The following is a 17,995-nucleotide window of genomic DNA, read 5'->3' as shown; positions in this document are numbered from 1 at the left end:
ATCAAAACAGCGCAGGAGCAGTTTCTCCAGGGCTGGCGAGGCACCGGGGCCATCTTGGCGCGGCCCGTGGCCAGCCTTGCCTGCCTGCTCGCCCCTGGCAGCCGCGCGCGGGCAGAAGGGCAGGGCCGGCGGCAGCGGCTTCTCCTTCCCGGGCCTGCACGAAGAGAGGCGTTCAACAGCGCCCGCGCCACGGGGCCGCCACCGCCCGCGCCGCGGCAGCGCAAACACGGCGAGGACTCCCAGGGCGGAACCCGGCTGAGATCCACGGCTCGGCGCCGCGAGGTCCTGCGAGAAGTTGTGAATTGGTGCCACTTGTTGGCAACGAGCAGCAGCTTTCTTCTAGTCAGAGAAGAGGAGGAAATGACATGTGAGGGAAAACAACATGGCGACACCAAGGACAGTGGAAGAAAAGGAAGGGAAGGAGGTGCTCCAAGCGTTGGAACCGAGGTTCCTCTGCAAGCTGCGGTGAGGACCATGGTAAAACAAACTGTTCCCTTGGAATGCATGAAGTCCACGGGGCATGCAGAGATCCACTCACAGCCCGTGGGAAAAGTGCTCACATAGAGTGGGTGGATGGCAGAGAAAGCTGTGATCCAGCAGGACACCAGAACAGAGAGAGAGAGGGGCCCTGCTGACAGAGAGAGAGAAAGGGGGCCCTGCTCCCAAACTAGAGCAGCCTGTCCTTCGAGGACTGCGCCCCGTGGATGAGTGACCCACACCACAACAGTTTTGGGATGACTGTTGCCTGTGGGAGGGAGCCCACGGCAGAGGAGACTCCTGTCCCTGAGCAAACAGAACAAGACCTCGAGTGACAAACTGACCAAATCCCCCATGCCCTGTCTCCCTGTGCTGTTGGTGGGAAAGAGGGAAGGGCTGAGGAGGGGAAAAGGTGTTTTAAAGGCTTCTTTTACTTCTCATTGTCCTCCTCTGACTCTGTTAATAATAAATTTACCATATACCTTTGAATTTGAGCCTGTTTTGCCCTTAGAGTATTTTTCTCTCAGTTCTTATCTCAACTCATAAGCCCTTCATTAATTTTTTCCCTTTCCTCTGCCCAACTATAGCAGAGGAGAGTGAGCGAATGACTCTCATGGATGCCTGGTGTTTGGCCAGTACCAAACCATGACAAGTGTATGCACAGGTCCCTCTGCAGACACAGAAACTCGGTAATTCATCAGGCCTCTTCTTCCTTCAGTCATTGAGCATAGATTAATCTTTGCTCCAGCATTAATGTGGCCTTTGGGTGTTCTAAAGCAGCAGCCCCTGAACACCAAACAACTTCCATGGTGAGTCTGTTTGCTACAGACTTTGTATCTCTCCTCCTCAAAACATCAAGTCATGTTTGGAAAAGAAGCTGCTAGTTCCCGATGGATCACAGAATGACATCGCGGATCCACTGACCTGAACTGAAAGATCTTTTAAATTAATTTTAAGACAAAAGGAGAAAAAGAAACACCCAACACCACAGAACCGAAACCCTGCTCTTCAACAGGGAGAACAACATACTCTCTGTTGGTGTCTTGCACAGAATTTCACTCAACTGGAGCTAATGTCTGCTTCAGAGGAAAGGATTATGGGGACAGTAAGAGAGGTTTCTAAGAAACAGAGGAATGGTCTGATCTGAGCAGAGCAAATAATGAGGCCTGCTGGCAAGTGAAACAGAGCCTAACATCAAGCTGTAAATGAGCAGAGATGAATATGCTGTTAGAAGCTGCTTTGTGGAAGGACTTAACAAAAGTGTTTATTGAATGCAAACCATCTTGCACCCAGAGAAGTGAGGAGGGAACAGTGCAGATTCATAGCAGTAGGTATTCACCACCAAAACCTGCTCTTTTGAACCTGATGGGTTAAACTAGTACAAAGTAAATGAGTAACTTTACATTTCAACAGCAATTTATGTGCAAACTCACAGAGGAGAGGAGAGATTTGTGGTTTCTGTTTTGTCTAAAGCCTAAAGGATGCTAATAAATGAATGCACAGCAGGAATTGCTTTTGTTCTCTCCTTTGTTCTTACCCTGGGAAGGACTAGAGTTAATTGTCCCACTGTCCCCAAGTGGACACACTGTGCTAAATGGTGTAAGAGTTAATCTGTGTAAGTTTTGAGCAGACGATTTTATTTAATTGACCATGGAACAAGGACAAGTTTAATGTCTCAGATATGTTTAAGAGGAAAAATCATTGTCTAAAATGGCCATGACTGCCTGCCAGCATTAACAATATAACCCACTCTCCATGGCCAGGTGGAACAAAAAGCCATCCTCATGACAAGGAATGGGACTCTTAAATACGGTTTCCATCTTCCCAGTGTTTGCAGAGCTCTAGCACACGGGTGGTGGTTGGACTGAGGCTGGTGGGAGCAGGGGTTGTTGTGCTGTATTCTCAGTTGTGGTCGCTGCAGGGGTGGCTAAGCCTGGGTCTTCACCAAAGCAGGCAGTTAACAGCTGTGGGTGTGTGACAGCCACAGTCCCAGCCATGTAGCTGTCCCTGAGCACCAGAAGCTGGGTGAGAAGTAGCTGGTGTTCCTACAACTACTTCTGATGGCAACGGCTTCTCCCAGCACTGCTGTCTCTTGCCCCACCTGTCTGATCATTCTGGCAGCAGACCTGCCTGCTCGTGTCCTCTTACCAGCTGTGCCACCTGGCAGGACCTACTTCTGTTCCTGTCCTTCATCCTTAGGGTTTCAAATCTTCTTCGTCTTCCTTTTTATTTTTTCTCTCTCTGTTTTTTGCCTTTTCTGCTCAGAGCATGAAGGAGCTTTCCAGTGGCTGTGACACTGGAGGCAGGTAAATAAAAGGGATGCTGTCAACCTGTGGTTTTGAATGAGAATGTGATTGTTTTCTCCCAGAGCAACTGCAGTGATTTTAATCGGTTCATTATGAATGTGGCTTCTAAAACCAGTTTGTTCACTCAATAGGCAGCAAGTGGAGTAGTGAATATTGTGGATATTGTGGATGAGACCTGGGTGCAGACACAGCATCCTGTTGTGGCCACAGCCATGTGGATCAGCACTGAGAAGTGGCATGTGGCAAGGCTGGGTTGGTGGAGACCCAGAAGCTTCATATCTGGGGAGGCAAAAGAAAAAACTGAGCACAGACAGGTGAGGGACATCCCAGTACCAAAATAGCTTCAAATCTGCCAGGAGGACTGGGGATAGAGTATATGTCAAAATGGGGAACCTGCAGCATCCTCAGTAGAAGCCTGCAATGGTGTCCGGCACGGAACACGTTGTTTGGGACAAATAAGTGTATTTTTGAGATTATTCCATTACTCAAGTATGACATCTATGACACTGGATTGACTCTCTCATCTCTGTTTAGTTTATTTTGCATGAGCATTTTGACAGGGGAGAAGGAGATGAAAAGGTGAACTGTATCAAATTGCTGACAACAACAGTGCAACAATGCCAGTGCATGACAAGTTTCTTGCTCAGTTTCACCTAATCTGGCACAATCAGCACATACCTTAGGGTCAGCTTAGGAACAAGATGCTTACAGAGAGCTCTCTGTTAGAAAGCAGTGAAGGGAAGAGTTTTGCTGGGACTGCAGACATGCTGCTTGGGTTGTGGTTTTTGAGGAAGAACATTTGAGGGTGGGTGAGGAACCCACTTTTCATTAAGTACAAACCCCTTTCTGCCCTGCAAATGTCATGCTGTGAGTCAACAGCCCTAAGTGTTGTACACAGGTCCCTTACACTGCTGTTTAATTACATAAACACTGATGAAGAATACTTGACCAATATCATGGCCAAACTGACATAAAAAAGTTGAACACCGCAGATCAGGTGGCAGGAAATTCATGGAATAAGAATGTGCAGTGATCTCTCGTGCCTGTCCTTGAGTACTGCAAGATTATCCCAATTTCTCAAAATTTCTTGTCAGGCTCTATATGAGCTTGTCCCCTAGCTGAACCCTATTTGCCTCAGACTGTGCTCTGGCATCTTTTCCAAATGTGATTACACCCTCTATCGCATGAATTAGAGCTGGTTTTCTACAGACAAATACCTTTTATTCCTACTATGACTACTGATTTATGTGCCATCTTCCTGCCACAATAAATTCTACAAGACCTAAATACTAATATATACTAGGGATTCTTGCAGTGTTATGGTAAACAGTGAAGATAAAATTAAGAATGCGTAATGATTAAGGCTCTGAATTTTAAGTTTTATTTTAAAAGTAGAGCAGACTGCACTACATAATTACATCTTTGTTTGCAAACCATGAGGAAATTTGAAACACAAGCCCAAAATATGGCATTATAAAATAAAATTGCCTAATTTCTTTAGCCTAGGAAGGGGAAGACTGTTAAATAGAGAAGTGCATCACGTTGTACGGCATCTGCTCTACAGGCCTATCAAAAAATATCTCTGTACCCGCTAAAAATCTTACTATCACGATCCGCCTCTCCAGTGCCAAGTTGGGAACGAGCAGCCGCATCTGTCCGGGGCGGGAGTGGCTGCAGCGAGCGCTGCCGCACCGCGGCCGTGCAGCGGCGGTACCGCCGTGAGCAGCGGGGCGATTCTCCCGCCCGGCTCCTCCTGGCCCCGCCGCAGCCGCGGGGCTCTCCGCGGAGGCGGTGCCGGTGCGGGGGCGGGCGGGAGCGGCGCGGGCCCGGGACCCTCCCGCGGCCCGGGCGGGGGCGGCCGCTGCCGGCGGCGAGCGGCGGGGCGGGGCGCGGCCGGTGGCGTCACGGCGCGGCGCAGTGCGGGCCGGGCGGGCAGGTGAGGCAGCGGGCCGGGAGCGGCGGCCGGGCCGGGGGCGCGGGGGTCGCTGCGCGCTGGCGGCCGGGGCGGACGCGAGGCCCGGGGCCGTGAGGGGCCGTGAGGGGCCGTGAGGGGCCGGCCTCGCCCCGGGGCGGCGGCGCGGCGCTGCCGGCGCGGCTCCTGCCCGGCCGCCACAAAGGATGGGCAGGCGGCGGCCGGGTCAGCACCGGGGTCAGGGCCGGCCTTCCCCCGCGGCGCGCATGACTCTGGGGTTTTGGCAGCGCTCGGTACCCGACGCGGAAAAACTGGAAGCAGATTCTGCCAGAAAAGTAGACTTATTTTCGGCGTAGCGGTGCCAGGAGGAGCGGTGAGGGCGGACGACCCTTGCTGCCGAGCACACTGCCCGAGCACACGCGTTTGTGCGGATAGCAGCCGGCAGAGCCAGCGTCGCCTTCCAGACTGATTGTGCAAGTGTTGGTATAACAGACGTGGGGTGCGAAGAATCCCAAATAACTATTGACACTGAGGGCTAGCAGCCACACGGAGGGAGAGGGTTCCTGCCTTGCCGCTGTTGTGATCACCGAGGGCAGGTTTGAGATGTCTTCCTGTGAACAGCCAGTAAGTTGAGGAAAATGGGGGATTGAGGATATAGGCTCAGTTCATAGTTTTACACTGATTTTCTGCTGGACCAGTGACATGCTGTCAATAATAGCCTTTCATTTCAAGTAATTGCAGGTCACCACGTGTATTTTTGAGCCATGCATGGGGGGCGGGTCTTTCCTTATAACACTAAAACATTGCCATTTATGACTTGGAATGCAATTGCTTTGCAATACATAGTAAAGAGCAGGAAGATAAAGGAGCATCTAGTATGAAATGAAACTAATAGATGAAGATAAGGAGATAACACTCTCTGTGCCAATGGCAAAGTGTAATAGTGAAGGGGGCTGCTAGCTCATCTTCTTTGTCATGGCTCTGTGAAAGAAAGGGTTTGTTAGAGCAACTGTCATGATTGGGTTTTCATTATGTCTTCTTTCAGGTATCTCCTCATTTTTAAAAAATTCTCATTGTGAGGAAATCACTTTTCCCTGGAGGCTGATAAGTACTCTGCAAAGTAAGTACTCTGCTTGTGAGAGACATGGGTCATAAGAAGTTTTCAGTAATTTGGAGGAACGGTGTCAAGGGGAACACTGGTGCAGACGCCTTCACAAAGTCTCCATACGCTTCTCTTTCTGCTGGTCCTTGTATGGGACTTTGGGGCTAATGAGCTTTCCCAGCAAGATGGAAAAGCTGTTGGTGCTGTGTGAGGTGTGGGCTGTCAAGATGTGCAGCTGGGATTATGAATTGCCCGTTCTCTCTTGCATGATACACACCTCTTCTGAGGAGAAGCAGTCTCGAGCAAACTCTTGATACAATGTTAGCAACATTTCAATAGATGTCTTCCCACTCTCATCCTTCCTTATCCTCCTTGTCCCCCAAATGCACTCAAGTTACTCCAATTGCAGTCTCCTGTGAGGTGCTTGGCAGTCAGTTTTGTATTGTGCAGTGTCTCTGGATCCCTGCATGGAGCTGAGGATTGGTCATGCTTAACAATGCTTGGCTTAGCATGATGGTAAACCTGGGCTTGTGGGGTCCTGCTGTTGGTAATAGTTGGGGATCTACAATAAATTGTGGCTTTGTGTAGACTGAGGGCTACAGGAAGGAAGAGCAGTGTATGAAATGTGCCAGATGAAGAAGCAGAAAACATGAGATTTAGGGGAGTGCTGTACAGCCAAAGAGTAGAAGACCTGGGAGTATTTTCCCCAGGGAAGCTGTAATCAAAAAAGTAAGAGACTTGTTTTACTCACTAGTGTGCAGTTGTGAGGGTTTTGTGAAGAGGGATGGGGTGATGTGGAGCTGTTCTTGTGCAGCAGCAGCTTTGGTCTGTGGGCAAGGAGGCGTAAAGAAAAGGTCAGACTTCACTCATGAGCTGTTTCCATTTCTGGCAAAAAGAATCAAGAAATCACATGTGGTTCGTTTATGCAGCAGATCTGTTGGCATCTATCTGATGTGCTATTTTAGAAACCATTTGGCTTTTTTAGCCACCACACTGTGCAGGCTTTGGCTACAGGAGTGATTCTGATGGGATCCAAGGAGCCTATTCAGCACTTGGGAACCATTAAGCACTGAAAGAGGAGTAACAGTTTTGAGGGTGGTTTGTTGGGTATGTATCTTCTTCTCATGGTTCAGTTCCTAAGGATCACACCCCCTCCTTGCAGTGGAGATACCTCTGCTGAATTCAGGAATGGAAATAGGAATAAAACCAAACTTGGTCATTGAGAAAAAAGTGTTGCATTAAGCCTCGGCCTCAGCACAGGCAGCAGGAGTGCTGGGATCGGTAGCAAAAGGATTTCTTGCCAAAGTGATTTCATTTTGCAGCAGGGGTCTGGAATCTGCTGCCAGGCCACAGCTTTGCATTATTGTAAACATAGACTGAGATTATGATTTTTTTTTTTAGCTTGAGTGAGTTTAACTCAAGTGAATTCTACATAAATGTAGACCCTTCGCTGACCCATTGGGAATTTCTGGGAAGTGTGACTGGCTTTAAATATTTCAATCTTAATCCCCTGTGGTAGGCAAATACTTAGGTAACCTAGACAATATCTCTGGTGTCTCATTTGTGCAAAACTCCCAGCTCTTCTACTCTTTGGCTGTACAGCATTCCCCTAAATCTCATGTTTTCTGCTTCTTTGTCTGGTGCATTTCATACATTGCAGGAGATGTGCCCATAAAACACAAATGCCTTCCATCAAGAGATGGAAAGAAGAGGTTGTAACTAACACAAAGGCCACACTTTATATGTGAAATGTTGACAAATGACTTGAACTTCAGTTAAAAAAATTAAGCAAAGTTTCTCTTACCTCCACCATTTTCTTCTGATCTGTCTTCCAGACCCCTACCCATGATGATTCCACCATCTGCAGCAAGCCCTGTCAGCGATGCTGCACTCTTGTCAGGTGTGGCTTCTCAGGAAGTCTGGAGGCCACCAGTTCCAGGCTATTCTGGGCTGCCCACACGGCACATAAGTCACCGGGCCAACAACTTCAAGAGACACCCGAAAAGGAGAAAACACATCCGGCCTTCGCCGCCGCCACCGCCAAATACTCCTTGTCCCACTGATCTGGTTGACTTTGGGGATCTCCAGCCTCAGAGGTCTTTCTTGGAACTCCTTTTCAATGGGTGCATTCTCTTTGGGCTTGAATTCAGCTATGCCATGGAAACAGCCTATGTTACCCCTGTGCTGCTCCAGATGGGGCTTCCAGACCAACTGTATGGAATGGTGTGGTTCATCAGCCCTATATTAGGTAACTTTTCATGGTGCTGTTTCTTCCCTCTTATTTTTTCCACTATGGGTTTTTTAAATTTTTTTTGTTTGAAGCACCTCAGCTGCTCATGAGTATACACTCTCGAGGTTAAGTAGTACTAATCATAATTTTAGATAAATAGGAGGACAATTCTTGCTGTGCCCTGCCTGAAATAAGAGAAACGTGCTCAAAATATCTGTTCTTTTAATAGCTTTTCAACCTCTTAAAACTTGTGTGAGGGTAACCTTTGGTTGCTCTGTTCCTGTACTTAAAAACAAGCATAAGAAGATCATTGTATCCATTTATATCCCCATGAAAAAAAGCATACAGAGACAGTTTTCAAGGGTGTGTGAAAAAAAGCAGAGTGGGATTGCCTTCTCCTGTTTAACTTTCTGAAACAAATGAGGTGTTCCAATGATGAAAGACCATCGACCACTGGTGAAAGAGGCATTGAATTACTTGCCTTAGCACAGAGGCAGGGCTGGGAGTGTATCCATTACTATGGATACCACTTGGAAAATTTTGTTCTGCCTGTTCTTGTACTCACAACATATGCTTCAGAAGAAGAGATAGGCTCCTCCTAACAGGCTGGCACAGATTCATACAGGCATCTTTCCTACTTGCATATTTGCTTACTGCTGTTTTCCAAACTAATCCTGCAGGGGATCTCACATCTAATATGGGATGAATGAAATAGCTTGTAAGAAGCAGAGTGCTTAAGAATGTGTAACTTGTACTCTGACTCTTCACCTGGTGTCAAACTCTGTGTTACTGATGCACAGTGAAGTGCCCTGCAGTGAGCAGCAGCACGTTCTGTTACTCAGTCCTGTCCTGGGCAATGCCAGGCAGTGTGCTGTGTGTGTCCCTGGGTGACTGGGGATGTCACTGCACTGTGGTGTCCTGCATTAACTGCCCTTTAAGGCATGCCTGTTTTAACTCCTCTGTGAAACAGGCTTCTAGAAGAATCCTGTTCATTGGTGATTCCTTTTTTCTAGGGTTTTTGCTACAGCCTTTGCTGGGAGCCTGGAGCGATAGATGCACATCAAGATTTGGGAGGAGAAGACCTTTCATTCTGGTTTTAGCAGTAGGTGTGTCGTTTAGAAATGATGGGCATAACACTTAAAAACGTTGTGCATCTCTTGTCTGTGACTTCCCTTGTGGCACTAAACTGAACAAAATGCTCCTGAGGTGTTGGGTGTTGTGGGTCTGAAGAAGATGGTGAGTGACACAGCTGATGCTTTGGCAGCTGGAGATCCACACATAAAAGCTTCTCAGAGTCTGAAAGGATGTTTTGAGGGTCAAGAATGTGGAAGTTTTTAGCCAGAGTAAACTCTAGACATTTGTTAAGCTCGAATAGTGGAAAAGGATTATGTGTATCCTATAAGCCACACTAATTTTCCAGGCTGCATTGATATGAACAAGAGCAATAGTGCTTGCTGCAAGGCTGGGCAGGTAGAATAATGCTTTTGGAGTCTGGAACTCTGCAGGCTTGCTTACAAATAGTGACTGATTGTGTTTTGGTTTTGTTCCCAGGAGCATTGCTTGGGCTCTCACTTATGCTGAATGGCAAAGATATAGGGAGTGCCTTGTCTGACACTGAGAATAACCACAAATGGGGGATCATCCTTACAGTCTGTGGTGTTGTCCTCATGGACTTCAGTGCAGATTCAGCAGACAATCCCAGTCATGCCTACATGATGGATGTGTGCAGCCCAGTGGATCAAGACAGGGGCCTCAACATCCACGCTTTGTTAGCAGGTATGTCTTCTTGGTGCTTCCTGGGAGATGTGAACCCTGAGTAAACAAGCCCTGCTGTGAGAAAGCAGGGTGTAAACACTGGTCTTTTCCTGAATAAGCATAATGACCAAATACTGAGAGGTATCACTGATTAACTGTAAAAAAAAAAAAAAAAATCTACTTATTGCAAAAGGCTTTTGTAACTACCTCAACTCAAACAAGATACAGTCTTGAATTATTCATCTGAAGGTCCCTCACAGATTTTGTAAGACCTATGGAAACAAAATTTTCCCTTGAGGGAGGAGGTTTGGCTTCCTGCAGGTATGGAAAATGTGTCTTGTAGTTGCTCTGTTGGAGGCAAAAGTGCATACTGGGTGCTGTTGATCCCTCACTGCTGTCATCTTCAATTGCTGTGCTGCCCTGTTCTAGGAGACTATTCCACACTCTTGAATGTGTTTGTGAGTAAGAAAGGAGAGTGTTGTAAGACTTTCACCATGTGAATGGAGAGAGAGGTGCTCTCAAAACTTCCCTGTTCGTCGGTAGTAACACAGTGGCAGTTTTGTACACTGTCAACACAGTGCTGAGTAATGAGCTTGCTACACTTCTGAAGTGATTGGATCTGTCTTAGTTAGATCTGCATTCCTCATATGAGGAAAATGGATTTTCACTTTCAGGAAAACAGTCTTAGCTGAATGATTGCAGAGCCTTGTCACAAGGCTGGTGGACACTTCTGTTTACGGACTGAAATAGCTAAAGGTAAGGTGTTTTGTTCTTGGCAAAGAAAAATTATAATTTTAAATTACTTGTATCATCACTTTCACAGCACTTTCTCCCTCTTTCTGTACCGTGTTGGTACATCCAGGCTGTCCTTGTGGCACAGCTGTGTTTATTAGTGCATTTGAAGTGGAAAGGGGTCAAATGGTAAAACAGAAATGTCAGATTCTACTCATGATTCATTATACAAGTGATGCTGTGCTGCTACTGACTTGTGGGGCTGGATAGGGAAGATAATCTTAGCTCTGTTTTTCCACCAGGTCTTGGAGGTGGCTTTGGTTATGTTGTTGGAGGAATACACTGGGATAAAACCAGTTTTGGAAAAGCTGTAGGAGGGCAACTTCGTGTCATCTATGTCTTCACCTCAGTTGTACTGACTATTGCTACTGTGCTGACTCTAGTTAGCATTCCAGAGAGACCCTTAAAGTCCTCTAACAGGAAGAAAAAGGTGATGAAAAGTCCAAGTCTTCCTCTCCCTCCTTCTCCACCTTTCTTCTTTGAGGACAGTGTAAATGAAAACTCTGCTTCTCATAACTCAGCTCACTTACATGCAAGTTTTACGAGTCCTGTTTCCCCCATGAGCCCACTCACGCCAAAATACGGGAGTTTTATCAGCAGAGACAATTCTTTGACGGGACTTAATGAGTTTGCATCATCCTTTGGGACTTCAAATATTGACAGTGTGCTTATAGACTGTTTTACAGGCGGGCATAATAGTTACATGACACTTCCAGCTAGTTTGTCCAGGCAGCCTGTCAGTGTCAGCTTTCCTCGGGTGCCTGATGGCTGTTACCATGGAGCAAATGGAATTCTGGAGCAAGGGGAAAGCAGCTTAACGTCAGGGTCTGATAGTGATGTGCTGAGAGTGGGCTCACTGGATGCAATAAAGCCACGGTCATCAGGGATCTTGAAAAGACCTCAGACCTTGGCCATTCCAGATGCTGTAACAGGACACTGCCCAGAGAATAACAGAAGAAGAAATGTAACCTTCAGCCAACAGGTAAGAGCAGGAAATCAATGATACGAGCATGAGTGCTATTAATCTCTTCATATAGTTTTAAATACGTGGTGCACAAATTATTCATTAAAGACTCTTGTGACAGCTTCCTCATAAAAGTTATTATGGGAACAGCACACCTGCTATGACTCTATCAGTAAAGTAGTGGGCAGAGTGTGAATTATGGCTGACAGTCTGTCAGCTGCCTTTGTTAAGATGGCAGAAATGGGAATATCCCACTCTTAACTGCGCCAGTTGTGAGAGTTAGGTCAGTATTTTTAGTCCTGCTTCACTACCAAGGGAGCTACCACATGAATGCAGAAAAGGTCACGTTTTTATTGAGCCTGTATCTTCCCTTTCCACAGAAAGACCTGCAAAATAGGGCCAGGGATAGGATTCTCCCATGAGCTTCTCCTTATGGCAGTCATTACATCTGGCTCCATCAGGGAGGTGAGCTTTCCCTTACTGAGGGATAAGACTCTGACCTCACCTCCCACTGTTGGTGATAACTTGGAATGTCTGAGACCTCTGCATGCTGGCCCATTTTTTTATGATCTGGGATGAGGTAAACAGTCCTCTGTTATTTTTTTTTTTGTTTGGTTTGGGGATTTTTATTTTATTTTAATTTTTGGGGGTGGTGGTTTTTTGTTTGTTTTGTTTGTTGTTGCTGTACTTTGACCCATTTTGTGAGAGCAGACTTTGTTAGGGCCAGGATTTTACATACTGGGCACACTGAGGTTGAGCATTGAGGTTAGCAAGCAATGATAATGTGTTTCAATTAAACTCATCCTCCTCTTCCTCAGTGTCTCTAAACTTCAGGATCCACATTCACCTGAAAGTGGGTACAGCTCCTATAAATGCAGTGGAATTTATGCATTCCTGCTGTGCCTGTGCACCTGAATGTGGTTACCAAGTCCCCTGGTGAAGGGATCTGGTTCAAGCATACTGAAAGCTACAGTGCAGTGCTGCCATTTGTCACTTGTTCCAGTCCAATACACTTCTTAATCTCCAAGTCAACATACTCCAGCAGCAGAGTTTAACTTTCAGATTATCAGATAGGTGTGCAATATTGCATACATCTACCTAAAGGATGTTTGTCCTTCCCTTACTGTGCTTGTTGACCTGGCAGTTCTTATGGTGCAGGTTGCTAATATCCTGCTGAACGGGGTGAAGTACGAGAGCGAGCTGAACGAATCGGGCGAGACCTCGGAGCAGCCCCTGTCTGTGAAGCTGCTTTGCTCAACCATCTGCCACATGCCCAAGGCTCTCCGTAACCTCTGCATCAACCACTTCCTAGGTACTCCCAAAGCACCCTCTTGCCTTCACCAGGGAGGGCTCTACCTCGGGTGAACCTTTTTCAGTATTTTATCTATTGCTGCAATGGCTGCTAACAGAGACAACTCGATTTCTGCCTTATAGAGACTAATGAGGTACCTTCTTAGAACACTTAGAAAGGAAAAAAAAAACCCAAAACATCCCAGCAAAGCAGTAAAACCTGTGTTCCTAGAAAGGGAACAACAACAGCCTAAATCAACACATCTTAAGGGGAATGTTCACACCAAGCAGAGAGATTAGTTGTATTTCTATGCTTACCCTGAGACTGGCATTCACTTTCCTCCCTTTGCTCATGTACAGGGGTCCCAGAACAGGCTGAGAGGAGGTGTGGAACATGGCATTGCAGGAGTGCCTGTAACCAGTACAGTATTACCTTTACTCTTAACCAGTGTGTGACTGGTGTTTAGGAAGGGCTTGCAGTCATTCCACTTGACACAAAATTGGACTGAAGGGACCAGGTAATTAATACTCATTGGCTGTGAAAAGAATTAGGGGATTGTCTACATCAATGGCCTTGGTGCCAATTTGTAGGAAGAGTTTTTAACTGTGTCAGAGGTACTCTGGAGGCTACAACCATGACATAAGAAGCACTCCTTCCAGTCCTATGTGGGAGGATAACAGCAACCTGAAATTACTACGGGATGAGCCACTCTGTTAAACTGAGTGCTGTGTCCTGTCAGAACCTGAAGACAGCTCAGACTGCTCTCATCTATTTTTCTGTCTTGCTAAACCAGTATTTTGTGGCCTTTAGTCAGCCTTGAGGTTTCCACTTAGGAATTCAAATGGTAAATCTTGGTCTTTAAAAGCCTGAATGTCTTTAACAAACATTGCAGCATTATGCACGGGGAGCAGCGGTCTCAGATAAATGTGGCTGGATATTATGTAACAGGTTGCACAACCTGTCCTAGGGTGTGATTTGTAATATAGCTGATAACATCCATGTAAGCTTGCAAGGGGAAACAGATATTCTGAAATCCTAATAGGTTACTTTTCTTTCAGGGTGGCTTTCATTTGAGGGGATGTTACTCTTTTATACTGACTTCATGGGAGAAGTAGTGTTCCAAGGGAACCCAAAAGCACCTCACAACTCAGATGAGTATCAGAAGTACAACACTGGGGTCACCATGGGCTGCTGGGGAATGTGCATCTATGCATTCAGTGCTGCTTTTTATTCAGGTACTTGGTACAGCCGTCTTAACTACTGCTTTGGGAAAAGATACATTTCTTAAAAGTGGTGATTATGCAAGAAGTAAGCCAGTGTTTATGTTGCACACAGCCTACTACATGGCACAGGTGTTGTAGCAGAGTGTTCTTTTTTCACCCTATTACCTCTGCTACTTAGCTTGGCCTGCACTGAAAGCAGGTGAGGTCAACAATCCAGAGAGGTCACATCTCTCTTAGGATGTGGTTCCTTTCACAAGTGACATTTTCAAAGTACACGGAATGCAGAGAAACATGCAGTCACCATTGGCACAATTCTGGTGCAGCTCCACCCAGTCAGTGCCTGTGTGTCCCAGGCAGAGCACTCAGGTGTCATGTGCCACCCCAGCACTTTGTCATGTATGTCATGCTCTGCCTGCCCTCTGGGACAGAGGCACTGCCAGGCCTCAGCTCTGCCATGCCCTCTCTGCAGACAGGGCAGCAATGCTGCATCATGGAAGCCAGATTTGGAAGGGTCCTTGGCACTCACGTGCCAGCCACCAATTCCCCAGAGGTGTAGTGTTTGTCACAGAGATGTGGCTGCCTAAGCAAGGGTGGACCCCTCAGCCCCACTGACAGGTGGCAGTGGGGCGGGCTGCAGTTCACCCCAAAGCTGTACCATTTTCTTGCAGCCGTGCTGGAGAAGCTGGAGGAGCGGTTTAGCACACGGACCCTGTACTTTGTGGCGTATTTGGCCTTTGGGCTGGGCACGGGCCTGGCCACGCTCTCCAGGAACGTCTACGTGCTGCTGTCCCTGTGCGCTACCTACGGCATTCTGTTCGCCACGCTCTGCACGCTGCCCTACTCCCTGCTCTGCGACTACTACCAGAGCCGAGAGGTGAGCCCCGGGCTGGGGAGGGGCCAGGAGCCCCGGGACACCCCCTCACTCTGTGGCTGTGTCCCCGCAGTTCGTAGGCTCGCAGGCGGAGGGCACGCGGCGTGGGATGGGCGTTGACATCTCCCTGCTGAGCTGCCAGTACTTCCTGGCACAAATCCTCGTGGCCCTGGCCATGGGGCCGCTGACGGCGGCCGTGGGCAGCGCCAGCAGTGCCATGTACTTCTCCAGCCTGGTGTCCTTCCTGGGCTGCCTCTTCTCCTCCCTCTGCGTCACCTACGAGCTGCTGCCCACCGAGGAGCTGCCACCCGTCGAGGAGCAGCGGCCGCTCCTGCCCCGCGCGCGGAACGAATAAACGCGAGAAGCTGCCACAGCCTCTGCTGCCTCTTTGCCTCACCCTTGGCCTCCCTATCGCGACAGGACGGGCTGTGCCCCCCTGGGACGGCAGCAGTGGGCTTGGCACATGGAAAGAAAGGTCTGCGCTGGCTTTGCTGAGCTTTCCCCTGCCTGTGGGAAGGCGAGGGGTGAGTCAGCGGCGCCTGGCACCGCCCGCCCTCCCCCGTGTGTGCTCCCGGGGCCGCGGCAGCAGGGAGCGGAGGGGCCGTGCCCTCCGCCTGCCTCGTGGTGCTGTTATCCCGGCGGTGGCTGCCGTGGTCCAGCGTGAGGCAGGAGACCCGCAAGTCTGGTGCCTGGGCAGGACAACCTGCCGCTCTCGCTGCTGCGGACTGCCACCGCGGAGATGGTGACGTGCCGGTCTGGGGGCAGAAGGTGCCACCTCCTGGCCAGGCAGAGCAGCCCTGGTCGCCAAGGGCAGTGGTGATTCCTGTGAGGCCTTTGGGAGCTGCAGCCCCTGCCCGTGGAAGGCCTGGCTCTGGAGGGTGCTTTTCAAAACTTTGGGAAGGCTGACAGCAGCTTGGGTGATGTAAGTCCTCTGTCAGGTGCCACGGGCTTCTGGGTGCACAGAGCTCCCTCCAGCAGAACTGCTACACGACACCTCTGGGGGCTGACGGCACTGTGGCCTGCCTCCCACACCCCACTCCGGAGGTCCTGGCTGTGGTCCTTGGTGATGTTTGCCAATACTTGCATATTTCCTTCCTCATTAGAGTTTAATTAAGACTACAGGAGTTTGTGATGATTTAGCAGGATGATTTGTCCATAATCCAATTTAGCAGTTGTCCATAACCTAGTTTTGGGGAGAAAGGTCTTTTCCCATCAACCTCCCTTGGCCAGAAGGTTACTCTCAAGAATTGTATTAATAAGAAAAAACATTTCTATGGAAGCCTGCATCACATCATTCTTGTTTATACAATTTTACCTTGGGACATTCTGAAGTCTGTGGATCAGTGACTAAGTGCTTGTCAGTTACAGCTGCATCTTCCACATCTCAGTGAAACCAGTAAAAGGGCTTTGGGTTTCATTACCTGAGAGATTTCTTAATTATTCTGATTTTAGGAGGCGATGTGTGAGAATTTTTACAAGTTCTAGTTAAGGCCAGGAGTTAATTTTAAGTCATTAATAAAACAATTTCTAAAGCCCCTGTCAGTCTGCCCTTCTGTTTGCCTGGCATCCCTGTAGAGATTATATTTGGTCCCTAGATCCAGAAGAAGGATTTTCTCTGGAGAGTCGCTCCTTTTAAATGGGTTGTACTTCACTGTTGACCTAAGTTGATTCTGATTTATGATGCCAAGGTGAAATAATATGTGTAATCTTTAGTTGTTGTGGCTTACTGTAATCCAGTGCTGAAAGCATAATACAGATTTTGTAAGAACCCCTCATTTTTATCAACTGTTCCCAGTTATTATATTTTAGAAGCAAGTTTCATATTACTCAGCATTGACTTAAACAGAGGAATACTGCTGAAATTACGAAGTCAAGCACTCAGAGATAAAGCACTGTCAGACTGATGAGTACATTCATCTTTCATTTCTTTCTTTGGGCTTACATGGTGTCACATCTGCAGGAATATCTGTGCCATTTCCTTGATTATGAGAGAGCTGTCTCCAAAAATGTTCAGGACAAAGCTGGGACAAAATAGCATGAGAAACAATGGCATTTGGCACTTCTGACAATCTAAAGACTTGACTTTGGAGAATTATTTTTATCTTGTTAATCTGCTTTGTAATCTTAATTTCTCTTCCTTCTCAATCTTTTAAACTCAAAAATTATTTTATTTTTTGTTTGGTCCCCCTAGCTATATGTGGAATTTGTTCTTAAAATTTTTTTCCTCCTCTTAAGTTTTGTAGCTAGTCTTATTGCACTAAATGGATTGTGAGCACTTTACTTTTCCAGGTAGTTGGAGTTGCAAATCATTTTGTTTTAAGTGAAAATCTTAAAAAAATTCTTAAACCAATGTATTTGATTATAATGTTTGTCTCCATTTCCCTCTGTAAATAATATCAACTACATTTATGTAGTTATAAAACTATTGCTATGCCTGTATGCCTTGCCCAATAGACTCTATATTACATTTTTCTATTTTATGGGATATGGACTTTATATTGCATATGTATTTATGTAGTGGTACGTACATAGTACTTTTAAGTCAACATCAGTGTGTGATAATTTGGGGCTTTGAGCAATACTAATGGTGTCTGGGAAAAAAAAACCAGAGCCTGTCACCATCATGCAGAGTTAAAAGTTGCACCAAATCCTTAGAAACAACTTTAAAAAGAGGCATTGCTTACTTGCTTATTCTCTTCCTTTGTCAGACATTTTGTATTTTACAGAAAGTACTGTATATGGTCACTGGTGAACTGTGAGCTGCAACGTGATGTTTCCCTTCTGGAATCCAAAGGCTTCAGATATTCTGTTTAAATTTGCAAGTTACTGATTTTAAAAAGATGCATGAGTTTAGGCAGGAAAATGGTTTTACACTGTGCTGTTTTTCAGTGATGCCTAAAGGTTAATTCTGATTAAGTCCGTATCATTAAAGGTTGTTTCATGGCAATTATTTGTGGATGTTTGTAAATGTATTTATTACACATGTACAGAAGCAGGGAAAATGGGGAGAGGGATGGAGAAAAGACCTAACTGGTTTTCACATGTTTGTAATTAAGCTACCTGTAACCATTT

General features: G+C 47.0%; 1 protein-coding gene across 1 annotated transcript in view; it reads left to right on the top strand.

The window, feature by feature from the left end:
- SLC45A1 (solute carrier family 45 member 1) overlaps window positions 1–15,296 on the top strand; it is a 30,107-nt gene extending 14,811 nt beyond the window's left edge. Inside the window, exons 3-11 of the mRNA XM_053962658.1 lie at window positions 5,741–5,815; window positions 7,633–8,045; window positions 9,041–9,133; window positions 9,579–9,803; window positions 10,817–11,556; window positions 12,697–12,850; window positions 13,888–14,064; window positions 14,721–14,926; window positions 14,997–15,296. Of these exons, the coding sequence (XP_053818633.1) occupies window positions 7,643–8,045; window positions 9,041–9,133; window positions 9,579–9,803; window positions 10,817–11,556; window positions 12,697–12,850; window positions 13,888–14,064; window positions 14,721–14,926; window positions 14,997–15,278 (2,280 nt within the window). The 5' untranslated portion in view covers window positions 5,741–5,815; window positions 7,633–7,642 and the 3' untranslated portion in view covers window positions 15,279–15,296. The remainder of the gene's footprint in view (window positions 1–5,740; window positions 5,816–7,632; window positions 8,046–9,040; window positions 9,134–9,578; window positions 9,804–10,816; window positions 11,557–12,696; window positions 12,851–13,887; window positions 14,065–14,720; window positions 14,927–14,996) is intronic.
- The last annotated feature ends 2,699 nt before the right edge of the window (window positions 15,297–17,995 follow it).

Source organism: Vidua chalybeata, chromosome 22 (assembly GCF_026979565.1).
Source record: "Vidua chalybeata isolate OUT-0048 chromosome 22, bVidCha1 merged haplotype, whole genome shotgun sequence".
NCBI lineage: Eukaryota > Metazoa > Chordata > Aves > Passeriformes > Viduidae > Vidua > Vidua chalybeata.
This window is presented reverse-complemented; position numbering and strand designations above follow the sequence as displayed.